General features: G+C 35.1%; 1 protein-coding gene across 2 annotated transcripts in view; it reads right to left on the bottom strand.

The window, feature by feature from the left end:
• Window positions 1–390: 390 nt before the first annotated feature.
• The window catches only part of DNAJC10 (DnaJ heat shock protein family (Hsp40) member C10), a 50,312-nt gene continuing 34,945 nt past the window's right edge, over window positions 391–15,757 (bottom strand). For both annotated transcript variants that reach the window (XM_044242489.1, XM_044242490.1), the window contains exons 14-23: window positions 12,902–13,029; window positions 12,484–12,600; window positions 8,589–8,690; window positions 7,801–7,956; window positions 6,898–7,031; window positions 5,760–5,813; window positions 5,367–5,514; window positions 3,483–3,602; window positions 1,552–1,656; window positions 391–509 (exon numbers count right to left, since the gene is read on the bottom strand). In XM_044242489.1, coding sequence (XP_044098424.1) covers window positions 498–509; window positions 1,552–1,656; window positions 3,483–3,602; window positions 5,367–5,514; window positions 5,760–5,813; window positions 6,898–7,031; window positions 7,801–7,956; window positions 8,589–8,690; window positions 12,484–12,600; window positions 12,902–13,029 — 1,076 coding nt within the window. In that variant the 3' untranslated portion in view covers window positions 391–497. The remainder of the gene's footprint in view (window positions 510–1,551; window positions 1,657–3,482; window positions 3,603–5,366; window positions 5,515–5,759; window positions 5,814–6,897; window positions 7,032–7,800; window positions 7,957–8,588; window positions 8,691–12,483; window positions 12,601–12,901; window positions 13,030–15,757) is intronic.

Below are 15,757 nucleotides of genomic sequence, written 5' to 3'. Positions count from 1 at the left end.
TTCAGAACAGGTGACAAAAACTAAGTTACGTCTCTTCAGGCCAGCCACAAAACTTTAAGAAATAGAGACCAGTTTCGTACAACTTAGACACATACGTACATAACTCAACAGGCTCCTGTTTGTGCCAGCCAGTCTTAACATCATTTCCAGGGGTCAGTAATCTATGGCCCATGAACTGAATGTGGTTTGTGGTCTGTTTGTGGGTGGCCCTGAGCTAAGAATGGTTTTTGCATTCTTTTAAAGGGCTGTAAACAAAACAAAAACAGTATGTGACAACTGTATATGGTTTACAAAGCCTAAAATCTTTACAATCTGGCCTTTTATAGAAAAAGTTTGCAGACCCTTCATTTATACCAGTGTTGTACAGAATTCAGACAGTGCAATTACAAGTCCAAGATAATGTTCATTTATTCCCACCAAGTAGTAACATCCTAAAAAGATGTCTTCTGATGTCATTTGTTAGAATTCCTTCTCTTTTTTCTTCATCTTTAACATCATTAAAGTTCATCCTATAATAATGTAAAAGTGATTGAAAGAAAAAGTATGAATTTATATTAAAATATTGATTATAGTATTCTACCTTTTAAAAAATAACTAATGGATCACTGTATGAAATACACCTTGCCTAACTGTAACAATGGAAAAGGGTATCTCTTAGTTCTTACCTGTCCATGCAGATACTACTAATTACACTTAAGTAATAATACTGGTATGTTTTTAAACTTAATTTCATTTATGATATTCTGGTTTACATCTAATAACATTTTCTATTTCAAAGGTTTAACTTGAGATAAGAGTCATACTTTAAAACCTCTCGAGGAAGCTGACCTGGTCAAAACATCGGAAAAATATTTTTGTAAAGAAGATAAAGATTTATAACTCTCAAAACAGGATGTAAGGCCTCTGTGTTGGAGTCTGCAGTTCTAATATGGCTCTCCAAGGCCAGAGGTCTCTAGCCCTCTCCAGAATCTGGGTTGTTCTTTTTTGTCCTTTCAACTTATAGGGAAAGAATACAAAAAAAACCTCATACGTGATTTTATTAAATTCCACTCAAAAGGCACTCCAGCACTCTTTGGCCTGTTTTAAAGTATGTCCTAGGATGACAATAATTTTAAAAAGGGAAAAAAGAACAGTTCTTTCACAGAATAGCAAAGGGCTTGCACTGCCTCTTGAGAGAGAAAAATTCAAGAAGGGGCCAAGATGAATATGGTTCCAATATATCCTGACTCTACCAGAGTAGATATTTTGCCTTATAAAATATTTTATGAGGCTCCAGTATATTTATTCTCAACAAGTCAATGCTTTATTTATACTTGAACAAAATTTAAATAAAGTAGTGAACTATGGCCATAACTTGAGTTAAATGGTTTTATGTATCTAAATTTCTATGCTTATTAGTGCATACAAGCCACATTCTGATTATTGTATTTTCCAAATTAAGAAATTTCAACTTTACTATTTTTTGAAGCTTCCACTCTACTTGTTTATTGATATAATGTACAGTAAGAATAGATAATGTTTGCCAAAGTCAGCTCTAGATTTAGTCCTTACCTTATCTCTTTTTCCATGATTTTGGAGATTTTTCAATTTTTCATATATTAAGGTAGCAATCTCTTTTGCATCTCTGGCATCTATTTGCTCTCCCCAAATATTTCTCTAAAATTAAAAACACTCCTGTTATAATCTTTAAGGTATCTATTCAAAACATGACATTTCCATTTAAGAAATTTGATTAAATATTCCTTAAAAGTTCTAAATATTTAAACTCAAATTTCTTCAAGGAAATAATGCTGCAAAAGCAGTTAACTCATAATTTACTTAAATACAATACTATTAGGGGAACATGTAAAATAATTCATTGGAAAAAATGATATTGCTAACTCCAATTGCCTTAAAATAACTAAACTGTAAAGAAAAGACAGCCCCCATAGGATTCAAATCATTCCAATCTAATACAAATCACAGGCACAGTTAAAACCTTGATCAACAACACTGGAAAGTACTGTATGTCTCCTGGTTCTCATTTGCTCAGAGCAGGACGGTGGCTGAAAATCAGGGAAGAAGGCAGGTCAATATATCAGGCTTGCTTTTCTTGGATCTGGTGTCATTTATTTCCTTCTTAGTGGGAACTCCACACTGTATGTTAGGATTTTGTTTTTTTGTGTTACTGCCCACCTGATTCGTACTGCTATTTAACACAATCATTATTCTGCTTTGATTTTCAAATCTGGCCTGGACTTCCACCTCTGTCTCTTGGTTTGGACAGGGATATTTGGGGTCCTAATGTCTTCTGGGCTTCTCCTGCCACATGGTAACATCTTTTCAAACAGCTCCTTCTATGGCCTGATTAATTCTGTGACTGCTCATTATACTGATACTTCCCTAACACCATCTATCTAAATGAAGACCCCTATCTATGTCATAAATTTCTCAGCTGCTCTGAGAATCAAAGTCGAGTCAATGATTCCTAAGAAATGAAGATTCAGGTACTAGTATAAGCTCCTTTACTCTGAGTTCTGCTTACCCCAGGCTGTTCTTAAAACAGAATTAACCTCTTTGCCAAATCAAAATCCTTCACTGAAAAATTTAGATGACAACACTAGACTTCTGAAATTCATCATCCAACTTCATTATTTAACTCCATAATATAATTTCTAATAAATAAACATGAAATCTTAAGCTGATGAGCTTTCTCAAAAAGTATAAAAATATTTGAAATGACTTACTTCAAATGTTTTACCAGAAAACATGAACACATAGCAAATCCTTATTTAATTACATTGTCAAAAATGTCATGCTTTTACCCAGAAAGATAGCAAAAGTCATAAGTACTTTCAGTTAGCAATTATATTGGTTGAAAGGTATATGCATTAATATAAATGACCATAGGGGTTATCACCTGAATTTTAAGACCCATCAGTAAATGTCTAGTTTTCTTTTTGAAGGGGGAAAAAAAAAAACATAATGGCCCACAGAAGGGAGTTATAACCAAACCAAGGAACCATGAGTTTTATTTTATAGTCTAAATCACTAATTTATATTTCTCAAGATAAATGTTCTGGTACTAGTCTACTTCAAAAATATTATGAATTATGATAGTATTCTTTTAATTCTTTTTGTTTCCTGGGAAAAATAATAATAAAGGTAATATTTTTATAAAAGTAGGAAATACAAAACTTCACAGAAAATAATTACCTTAAATCTCCACTCAGAAAACTACTACTAATATTCTAGTATGTCTCTTCAGTAGTTTCTGTAATTCAGGAGTACAAAAATTTTAAGGCAGTGGGTCATCTGAACTTTGAGACAGAAAAACCTTTTAAAATCATGTGATGCATATTTTACTGAAGCTTCTTTGCACATATACAAATGAAACAAATGACAAAGGGAGAAAAAGCTAATAAAAATATTCAGACTAATAACAAACCTTTCCAACTTGGTCTGCTAAAGGAGAGGCACATATACGAAGGCCTTGTACGTACCTTTGTTCTTTCGTAGGGAAAAAATTTAACAGTTGGATAGGCTCTGATGCCAGCTTTCTGGCATGTTTGAGCATAAGCCTGACAGTCTACTTTTCCAGCTTTCACTTTTCCTTTAACCATCTGAAAAGAGAGAAATATGGTTTGTCATTCTCTGTGGCATAAACTATTTTGGCAACCACAAAGCAACATAATACAAATATTTTCATATCTTGATCACTGTCAAGACTTAAGCTTTCATCCTTTCCATCCTGGTAAGACCCTTCCAACTTTTTACTGGCTCTTTAAACACCTGTTTACCCAGAAACACCTCTCCAAGAGCAAATAAACTCTTTATCTTATCAAGAAAAGCTCCTTCCTGGTACTCACACCCTGTCCATCACACCACAAACACCTCAGATTCTGTCCTCATCCACCTTCTTCCTTTCTCTGGTCTCACATGCTGAGGGAGCACTCTTCCTTTTGTGGAAGGCTCACAACTCTACCTAAGCCTCCAGTCCCTCTGTATCAGGCCTCTGACTTGCTCTTCAGGGTATGATCTTTTTCATATTGAGTAACCTTCTGCTATATTCAAGATACTGTTGCATTACAAAATAAGCTAAATACAAAGGGAGTAAAACATTTTGTCGAATTATTAAAGAAAAAGGAAGCATAAAAGGAGAAAAAGATCTAGTAAGTGGAAAATAACCTCTTATTTGAAGGACAATCCAGTAACTAAAATAATCTTTTATAACTCCTGGGGAGCTCTGAAATCCCTTTGCTAAAGAAATCTCCATGGCTTGGGATTTTCATCTTTTGTTTTAGGCTGGTGAAACTGGAGCTTTCTCATTCTAGTGAGTGTTTCACAGCCCATGGGCAAACCTCCCTGAAGTCAGGAAGCTAACAATCTGGATAGGCTAATGAGAAGGCTAACAGTGACAGAAACAATAAACATTCAGACTGTATTCAGTTTATGCACTCAGTTAAGTTTTATAAGCATTTACTGAGTTAGACAAGACTTGTAAAACTAGCCCTCAAGAAGCTCAGTCTTATGGAGGAGACAGGTAACTAAGTATTTATCATCCATTATGTAAGTACACCAAAGGAGTACAAGATATTAAAGTGAACTGACTGAGATGGACAGTGAATACAGAAGTGCCAACTGAAGATGGGTTTTGTAGGATAAGGAGGAAAAGATCCACGTGACCAAGATAAGGAAAAGGCATTTTAGAGACAGGGAACAGCATGTACTTGTTCAACAAACTTGGAGTACCTTGTTGTGCCTGAACTGTAAGGTTTGGGGTAGGGACAGAGAGAAAGCCAAAGAGATAGAAAGGGTCCCATCAGAGACATGCAACCTAGGATGCCAGGTCAGAAAACTGGTTCACAGGAAGCCTGAGAAGGGAGTATTTCAGAAAGATGATCAGGGCAGAACTGAAGAAGGCAGAGTGGCAACATGAGACTAGCTGAAAGGTACACATGAGATGTCTCGAGGAGATGATGAGGGCTTGAACAGAGAGGCTAGCAGAAGAGATAGAGAGGAGATGTCAAATTTGAAAGGCATTTAAAAGAACTGATAGGATCTATGATGGCCTGCCAAGCAGCAGAGTAAAGGAAAGAAATAGGGAACAAGCAAAACTGAGGTATCTGGCTGTTAGGTAGACGATGTCCTCAATCAAGACAGAGGCATTAGCTAAAAGCATTAATAAAGAAGGAAGAAATCTGCAAAGATTATAGTCATAGAAATGAAATGGATTTGAGAAAAAATTCACAGGAAACTTAAGAAAATATTTAAGATAATTATAGCTAATCATTTATTATAGCTATTTTAAAAATAACTGTTATTTTATCTAATTATTAAAACATGTATGTGACTACAAGTTATTTAAGTAGAGAGACAAGACTTACCCTAGCTAAGAGCTCAAACTCTGGAGCAAAATTCTGGCAAGGTCCACACCAAGGAGCATAGAAATCAACCACCCAGTGATTTTTCCCTTGTATAACTTTTTCATTGAAAGTCTGAGGCGTTAGATCTATGGATGCTTGAGGTAAGAATCTGTGGCAAGGGATCAAATTATTTTTCATTATATGAAACCAAAGGAAACATCTAAAATATAATACTGTAAAAGTTTCTAAGTAAAAAAGGCCTTCCAAGTTATCTTGGTAAATTATAATTCTTTACGAAGTAATTTAAATTGCTACAGCCTTAAGCAACTCACAATAAATGTAACTACAGACACAAGAGGAAGGTAAATAGCACTGAATCTATTTTATATGATGATGCATATTTTGATTACTCACCCTAGACCCCAAATTCTCAGGGAATAAGCATCTCTATTCCATCCATTGTAACTACTGAAAGAAGAAAACTGATATAAGTTTTAAATACTATATTCTATTATTGGATATGCTCAGAGAACCATCTCTCTGCAGCAACTGAGAAGTTTAACTTATTGACTAGATACCATTTCCCTTCTCAGATACACCTACCTATAAATGCTGCTTACATGGCTTCCCAAATAAATTTTTCTCTAGTCTAGGTGTTTTTTTGGTGCTCCAGACAGCCCCGAAGTCTAATTGCCTGCTGGACAGCTCCTATAGATGCATGGGAATGGTAACACTCCAAATGTCTAAGACTTCAGTTTAGAACCTTTATTCTGGTCATTATGTCTGTCAAATTCCTACCTACTTTTTAAGACCCATGTCAAAAACCACCTCTTAAATGCAGCCTTTCATGATTTCCTCTCATAGCTGTGATCCTTTCCTCCTTTGCAATCCATGGTTCAGTTTTACTTTTTACATAATGTTCTTTATATTCTGCCTTGCACTTGAGTTTTCTACTCCAAATGCCATGTGGTGTTACAGAAACAGGATGGGCACTGACACAGACTGGGCTGAATCTTCAATTATAAACCTTAGCAGCTTGTGTGACTTGACAAAATTATTTAAGGTCTGTTAATCAGTTTACTTATCTGTAATAGGAGGAAAGGCAATAATTCTTATTTCTCAGGGTCTATGGGAGCACTAGTGGGAATAACATGAACAAAAGGATCTAGTAAATACCTGAAACCAAAAACTGACTAAATGTTAATACTTCCTCCGTTTATCTTTTTCTATACTGGCGGGCCAGTTTCGTAAACACTGAGATCATTCAATTCTTTTTTCATCTTCAGAGGTTCTCATTAGTACATCATCTTAAAACATGGAGGGCTCCCAAAAAATATCTGTTGGGTTAACGTCTATTTAATGAAGATAATTTTTTTTAAAGAAGCTTATTTATTTAAGTAATCTCTATACCCAACATGCAGCTGAATGCATTAAGATCAAGAGTCACATGTTCTTCTGACTGAACCAGCTAGGCACCCCTAAGATAACGTTAAAATTTAGCTGTTTAAAAAAATGTTATAATAAATGTCTTTACATTTTAGGCAACACTTACTGATACTGATAAGCTTTATTTGATTTTTGGGGGAAAAATCTTATCTCAGGGTATCTCCGAACATTTTCTTGGGCACAAAAAGAATGATACTGTTGGCAGTCTATACTGCCCACATTGATCAGTCCAGTTAATGTCTATAAAAGGGAAAGAGAGAAGATAAACAGATCAAAGTGATTAGAATAAAATTAGAATTAGAATAAAATATAACTTTGTTTATAATAGAGAAATTATCACTGTGAGATGATTATTATTTTTCAGTGATTAGAACACTTACCATAATGAACTGAGGATGTAATGCTGTGGTTAGGACCCTACTACAATTATTGCTGATTAAACAACAGATTTCATTCATGTTCTATGTGGGGGGAAATTAGGTATTTATAAAATTAAGTGTTAGAAACAAGGAACTAATGAAGTTCCTTGCAATGGTATTTCATTTCTTTTTCAAATAGAGACCTGCATTGCAACACATTGAAATCATGCCCAAATTTTAAAATTTTACTGAAAATCTTAAACGTGAAGATACTAGAAATCACTTTTACCTGTTTGTTCACTTTTTCTTAGAAATATAAAATAGAGATTTCATTTTCCATTCTCTTATTTAGTAACTTTCTTCCAATCCTTCATAACACTATGTCTATTTGTATAGAAAATAAAGGGATTTGGGGGTTGACTTTGGCAAGAATTTGGCCAGATACGTACCAAACAAGTGACACAGGAAAAAAAAAAAAGGTATCTATACCATTCACCCAACCAGACAGAAAGAGAGTTGAAATCTAACTGGTATAATCAGAACTGTTTTAAGTGATAATCTAGAGGTGGGTTCATCTCAGTTTCAAAACAGTTCTGTTTTTAAATACACATTCATGCTACATGTTAAGATTTTTTAAAAAACTACTATACCCGGGCCATTCTTTTCCATTCTGGCATTAGGACTTGACAGGGATGACACCAAGGAGAATAGAAATCAACCATCCAGACTTCGTCCTGTTTTCTCTGTTTAACTAGTTCGTTGAAAGTGGTGGGTGTCAGGGTGATCACTGAAGGATTCATAAGATCCTAAAGAGAATATAACTTTCATTATAACAATATAAAAAAGTGTTCACATATTCTTGGCAAATTGTTGTCACTTAGAAAAATTCCTGTTTCTGAATAATAAAAAGATACTTACGGATGTTTAAAAGATAATCGACAGTGAATTATTTTAAAAAGGAAGGAATTATTCCCAGTTAAGTTTAGACTTTGCCCATTAGCCTTCTTAATTCAAGGTTTATTATTATTTTTTCTTACTTCTATGTATCATTAAAATCATCTTAGTAGAGAACAGAGGCAACTTTACTTAAGGTGACAGTAGATGGGACAAAAAGTTCTAACAGGTGCCCAGATAGCTATACAGGTCAAATAGTCTTATTCCAGAACCAATGACTGGTTTGGAAATGACCCTTTAATCATTAATGAAAAGCCTATTACTCTATTTTCCTGACAGTCTGATTGGAGATACTGCTCAACCTCCTTAAACGCTCACTTGCTCCAAATGCTGTTTTAATACAGCTTCAGTCTACCATGATAGGGTAATACTAACAAAAATGTTAGCTTCACAGGGGAAATAATAAAAAACAAAACAACACAAAACCAAAAACCAGTTAAAAATAATTTACCTCAATAAATTATAATACTATAAATTAAAATACCTCTACGAATTCCAAGATCTGTTCAGCAGAGTGATGTCCTTCATATTCATGAACATTGGACTGGTTGAAAACCACTGTTGTTGGATAAGCCTGAATGTTATACTGTTAGGAATAAGAATACAAACTAAAGATTTTATGCATTTTACCTCTTGGTTGCAAATTTATAACCAAGTTGCTTTTAAGTAGCAACAGTAACATTTTAAAAACCCATTGCTAAACTGCTGGTGACTGAAAAATTTTAGCCTGGCCAAATTTGGCAAAGAAATGGATTCACAGTTGCACTGATAAATGACCCTTTTTTTATAGGTAGTCCATTAGCCATAAAATCCACGGGCAATGAAACATTGAGAAGTGCGCAAAGCCATAATATGGCTAATTATGAGCATGGGCCCTTTGGACTCTCTCTCTTTTTTTTTTTTTTTTGGACTCTCTTGAAGCAAGATGGATAATACATTCTTGGGACATGAGTTATAATTCCTTAAGTTAAAATATGGTTGTGTATGCATTATTCTTTCTTTATCCTTGCTACTTCGTTTCCTTTATTTTCTTCTACTACTAGACAAACTGGAGCATTATTGTGGTTTCAAAGACTCAAGCCAGAGATTAGCCTTCTCTTTACAGCATTATCCATCTTGCTTCAAGAGAGTCAAAAGGGTCCATGCTCCTAATTAGCTATATTATGGCTATGCTGTGTGAATTCTCTGTAGCTGATCTTTGCATCCTTAAAATTGACAAGCACTCAGCAGCAAACTGGAATGTTTGATTAGGATTCAAAAAACTCATTAGGTATGACTGTTTAGCATATGCTGGACATCTTTTTAGTACTGAAATATGCAGTTTCTCTTCTTAAAAGCTTTTATTTATTTATTTGAGAGAGAATCTGAAGCAGATTCCATGCCAAGCACAGAGCCTGACATGGGGCTCAATCCCATGATCATGAGATCACAACTTGCGCAGAAACCAAAACTCTTGAGGCTTAATTGACTGGGTCACCCTAGTGCCCCTTAAACATGTAGTTTCTAATCTATTTTGTACAACAACTCTTAAATATTCTATAAAAGCCAACTTGAAATAGAAAAAGAAAAATGGAGGAGAAGGAAGGAAAAGAAAATGATAGGTTTTAAAAACAAGTAAATGTTTTTACTTGTTTTTAAGTAAAGGCAGACAGCAATACATTTGCATATACTCTTGTAGCTATAATAATCAGAAGCTAAAATTACCACGTCAACTTTACAGATGAGAAAACGGAGGTATTGAGAGGCTATGTGACTTGGTCAAGCTCCACCAATTAGTGAGTAATAACTCCTGGCCTCTATTCCAGGTGAAGCTGACATCACAGTTTTAAAATCTTATGTTTTACTCAATTATCTCAAGGATTTTAATAGTTTTGATAAAAAGTAGAAAAACTAGAAGAATTCAAATTAAGGTAATTATCATTTATCACATTGTTTGTATCTTGCTTAGGAACTTTTCAATGTCACATATAAGACATTCAAAACCAAAGATCTTACATTAGTTTTTAGTTAAATGAAATTTCAAACAGAATGAAGAGGGAAATCACCTGACAAATACCCATATATCCCTTCTCAATATTTAAATTTAACTTCTTTGTCACCCTGGCAGATTGCTTAAATTCTTTTTTTTTGATCACATTTCCTTTCCTCCCTGAAAGTAAGAGCAATCAATATTCTCAAATAAGTATATATCTAATCCACAAATGTTTTGATACTTTTGTGACATGCATAAGTATCCCTGGGTAATATAGTGAAATGCTGAAGCATTAAAAATGTTTCTGTAACTCTATCATACTCTGTAAGCTATTCTGCAGCTTGCTTTTGTCATCTTACAATGTATTTTTGAGACTTACCCATGCTGGTAAAGATAGATTTAGTTTTAAATGCTCTATGGTATTCCATTACATGACTGGATCATTTTATCCATATACTTGCTATTATCAGATTTCAAAATTTTTGTTAATTTGTTCATAGATTAAGTTGATGGATTGTTGTAATTTGTTCTTTCTTGATGGTCAGTGAAGTGCAAGATTTTTTATGTTTGTTGGATTTTTCTAAAAAGTTTCAACTTTCTCATTTATCTACTTAAACTCACTGCCAAATATTTCGGCAGTAAGGTTTTCTGTCAGTTACATGTGCTATAGTTTTTGGCAATAGTTTTATCATTTAATGTAGTCAAAATCATTCACATTTTTAACTTGTGTGTGTGGACTGAGAAATTTTTCTTCACACATATGCCATAAAGATTTCACTCTACATTTACTTGTTTTTAAAACCTATCATTTTCTTTTCCTTCCTTCTCCTCCATTTTTCTTTTTCTATTTCAAGTTGGCTTTTATAGAATATTTAAAATACACATGAAGGCAGACAGCAATACATTTGCATATACTCTTGTAGCTATAATAATCTTCTACGCATGGGCACACTTACTTCATTTATACTCCCTCCCAACTCTATTCCTATACCAATATTATTTTATTTTATTTTATTTCTTAAAGATTTCACTTGCTTATTTATTTGACAGAGAGAGAGAGTGAGAGACAGACAGACAGTGAGAGGGGGAACACTAGCAGGGGGTGAGAGAGAGAGAAGCAGGCTTCCCGCCGAGCAGGGAGCCTCATGTCAGGCTTGATCCCAGGACCCCGGGATCAATGACCTGAGCAAAAGGCAGACGTTTAACAACTGAACCACCCCAGCACCCCCACCGATATTATTTTAAAGCAAATTCCAGATGACTTAGCGTTTCATCCATATTTCAGTATATTTAAAATATAAGAACTTTCCTCCAAGTGTAACTACACTGTCATATTATATAAAATATAAGGACTTTCCTTCAAGTGTAACTACACTGTCATTTTTATACCTAAAAATGAACAATTCCTGTTAATTTTCAGATACCCTGTCAGTGCTCAAATTTCCCTAACTACCGGTTGCTCATTTTTTTGCAGTTGGTTTGGCATCCAAACGAGACCAAAACATTGCATTTGAGTGATATGTCTTTTGAATTTCTTTCATCTCTTTTCCCACCTTTCAGTGTATCTGACCAATAAATTAGGTATTTGTCCTGTAAGATCCTCTACATGCTGGCACTTACAGATTTCATGCCCATGGTTTCACTTAACATGTTCCTCTAACTGATTCCCTACACACGGAGAGATCTCAAGGTGTGATTTGATTTAGGTTTCAGAGACTTGTTCTAAGAATATTTTATAGATGGTATATACTTTCATGACAAGATATACAATTTCTAAGTATTCCAGGAACTGAAAAATGAACATTAATTAACCTAAGAAGATATTTTATTATAAACAAAGGTTCAAAACTCTTGTTCATTTTTAAAATTTCCATCTACTAAGAAAACAATTATGAGGAAAACCTGAGAATCAAACTACAGACTGCCAAAAGGCAATATTGCATCAAAAATTGGGGTGCCTGGGTGGCTCAGTGGGTTAAAGCCTCTGCCTTTGGCTCAGGTCATGGTCCCAGGGTCCTGGGATCGAGCCCCATATCGGGCTCTCTGCTCAGCGTGAGCCTGCTTCCCCCTCTCTCTCTCTGCCTGCCTCTCTGCCTACTTGTGATTTCTGTCAAATAAATAAATAAATCTTTAAAAAAAAAAAAATTGTAAAGATTTTAAATAATAGAAAAATCATATATTTTATCACATAAACTAAATATCTTCCTATGTTTGATAAATAAGACCATATCCACATTCAACTCTTTATGTTTATTCATGTTTTAATCCAATCATAATTTTATACCATTTTTTGAAATATTTATTACTCCTCTAAGTGTAGATGCACATTTTAAGTTACACTGACAAAGGTCTCTATTTCAAAACTATTTTACAATAGTGTTAATTAGAACAAGTATTTTATACGTACCATGTTACAGAGTCCCTCATGAACTGTACAATCTAGTGTACCAAACTTAAGCTGACCGTAAAGATGCTTTGATGCTTTTCGTAACTCTGGCAATAAAGCTCGACACGGTGGACACCACTATGAAAGAAAAAATATAAGCACAGAGCTACAGGGAACAAAAAAGCCACATTTCTGCAACAAGCAATATATACTAAGTAAGACAAACCATACTTAGTGGCAATCTTATGTGTGCCTGCCTGTGTATTTAATTCTTGGAGGGGCAAGTGCATCCCTGCCCCCTTGGAAGCAGTATCTGATAGGGGCCAAAGTGAGCAATACAATTTTGGTATTCATGGCTCAAGACTATCTAGAAAAAGTCTTTTTGCTATAATAAGAGAAAATATGACAACACTGAAACTGACAGATAAAAATTACTTACTGGGGCAAAAAAATCAACGAGCCACGGTTCCTTGTCATTGGCAGGAAAATTTTGAGGTCCAAGTGTGGTAACATGAGAATTAACACTTTCTTTGGCAAAGGCAAGTATATCATATAGAATCTTCTTTCCTTTGAAATTGAATAAAAGAAAAATTAAAATCCACATTCTTCCTTTCTACCGATATAAACATTTCAAAGTTTTTATACTTAATATATTAAAGAAATGAAGATAAAATTATTGAACCCACTGATTTTGGTGAGGGTCCAGTGTTCTGTATACTATATGTAAACAGGTTTGCTCTGCCAGGAGCACCTTTCTTAGATGCTTCTGTTTCTTGGAGGACCTATCTTTCCAATATTTCTTTATCCCCAGAGGCAGAGTAACCACTTCTTGCAGTATTTGAGTTCTTTATGCTTACCTGAACTACTACTGTGGCCCAACTACTAAATCTGTTTCTTCAAACTCAACTTCCCTTATGAATTCAAAACCTGTATTACCAACTACCCAGTGAAAGTATTCACATGGATGTCATACAAACATTTCAAATATATTAAAACTGAAATTGAATTATTTTCCCCAGAACTTGCTCCTTTTCTCACCTTCCCTATCTTGGCAATGACATAATCATCCACTAGGTGGATGAACAGAGTGAGAACTAAAGAAGAAATAAAGAAATAAAATATATAAAAAATGAGTCAGAGCCAAAGAATACAGTAACTGACACTAAAAACACACGGGAGGGAATCAACAGATTAGAAGCAGCATAATGCACCAGGAATCTGGAAGAAAGAGTTGAGGAAATCCCCCAGGCTGAACAGCAAAAAGAAAAGAATAAAAAACGAGTACAGGTTAGGTTAAAGGACCTCTAGAACAGCATCAAGCATACTAATCTTGGCATTATAGAGGTTTCAGAAAGAGAAGAAAGAGACTAAAAGGCAGAAAACTTACTTGAGGAAATCAGAGCTGGAAAACTTCCCTACCAGGGGAAGGAAACAGATACACAGATTTAGGAAGCAGAGAGAAAACCAAACAAGAAGAATTCAAGTAAATTCAAACCCAGACACATTTTTAAAATGTCAAAATGTTTATAGCAGCAATGTCCACAATAGCCAAACTATGGAAAGAACCTAGATGTCCACCAACAGATGAATGGATCAAGAAGATGTGGTATATATACACAATGGAATACTATGCAGCCATCAAAAGAAACGAAATCTTGCCATTTGCGACAACATGGATGGAACTAGAGCGTATCATGCTTAGCGAAATAAGTCAAGCGGAGAAAGACAAATATCATATGATCTCCCTGATATGAGGGAGTGGTGATGCAACATGGGGGCTTAAGGGGGTAGGAGAAGAATCCATGAAACAAGATGGGATAGGGAGGGAGACAAACCATAAGTGACTCTTAATCTCACGAAACAAACTGTGGGTTGCTGGGGGGAGGGGGTTGAGAGAAGGGGGGTAGGGTTATGGACATTGGGGAGGGTATGTGCTTTTGGGTAAATTGGAAGGGGAGATGAACCATGAGAGACTATGGACTCTGAAAAACAATCTGAGGGGTTTGAAGTGGCGGGGGGGTGGGAGGTTGGGGTACCAGGTGGTGGGTATTATAGAGGGCACAGCTTGCATGGAGCACTGGGTGTGGTGAAAAAATAATGAATACTGTTTTTCTGAAAATAAATAAATTGAAAAAAACAAACAAACAAACAAACAAAAAACTACAGAGAAACAGAAAATCTTAAAAGCAGCAAGAGCCATGCCAATAGTATATAGAAGGGTACCCCCATATGATTATAAGCTGATTTTTTCACCAAAAATATAGCAGGCCAGAAGGGAGTTGTATAATATATTCAAACTGTTGAAAGGAAAAACTCTACAACCAAGAATACCCCATCCAACAAAGTTATCATTCAGAATCAAAGGAGAGAGTTTCCCAAGCAAACAAAAGTTCAAGGAGTTCATCACCTACACCAGCCTTAAATGTTACAGAAACTTCTTTAAGCAGAAAAGAAATGGCCATAGTTAAAAGAATGTTATGGGAAAAAAAAAAAAAATCACTGGTAATGGCAAACATTAGTAAACATGCAGAAAAGGCAGTGGATTGATCACTTTTAAGGCTAGTATGAAGGTTAAAGAGAAAAAGTAGTAAAACTTGTATCTACAATAATTAGTTATGGGATACACAAAAGATGTAAAATAGGATGCCAAAAAAAGTCAGCAGGGAGAGTAAAATGTAGTGCTTTTAAAATGTATTCAGGGGGCGCCGGGGTGGCTCAGTGGGTTAAAGCCTCTGCCTCCGGCTCAGGTCATAATCCCAGGGTCTTGGGATCAAGCCCCACATCGGGCTCTCTGCTTGGCAGGGAGCCTGCCTCCCCCTCCCGCTGTGCCTGCCTCTCTGCCTACTTGTGATCTCTGTCAAATAAATAAAATCTTTAATAAAATAAAATGCATTCAAACCTAAGTGACAATCAACTACTATACACATAGGTTGTTACATATGATCCTAATGGTAACCAAAAACCTAGAACAGATGCACAAAGAAAGTAAAAGAAATGCAAATATAACACTAAAGAAAGTCGTCAAATCACAAGAGAAGAAAGGAACAGAGAAGAACTACAAAACAGGCAGAAAATAATGAAGAAAATGTCAATACATACCTATTATCTGTAAATACTATAAATGTAAATGGACCAAATGCTCCAAACAAAGGACACACGGTGGCTGAATGGATAACAAAAGCAAACAAAACAAACCCCCCTCTATAGGCTACTTATAAAAGCCTTACTTCGGATGTAAGGACATACAAAGACAAAGTGAAGGGATGAGAAAAGATATTCCATGCAAATGGAAACA

Source organism: Neovison vison, chromosome 3 (genome assembly GCF_020171115.1).
Source record: "Neovison vison isolate M4711 chromosome 3, ASM_NN_V1, whole genome shotgun sequence".
Classification (NCBI taxonomy): Eukaryota; Metazoa; Chordata; class Mammalia; order Carnivora; family Mustelidae; genus Neogale; species Neogale vison.
Note: the sequence above shows the minus strand (reverse complement) of the source record. Positions and strands in the feature narration are given on the sequence as shown.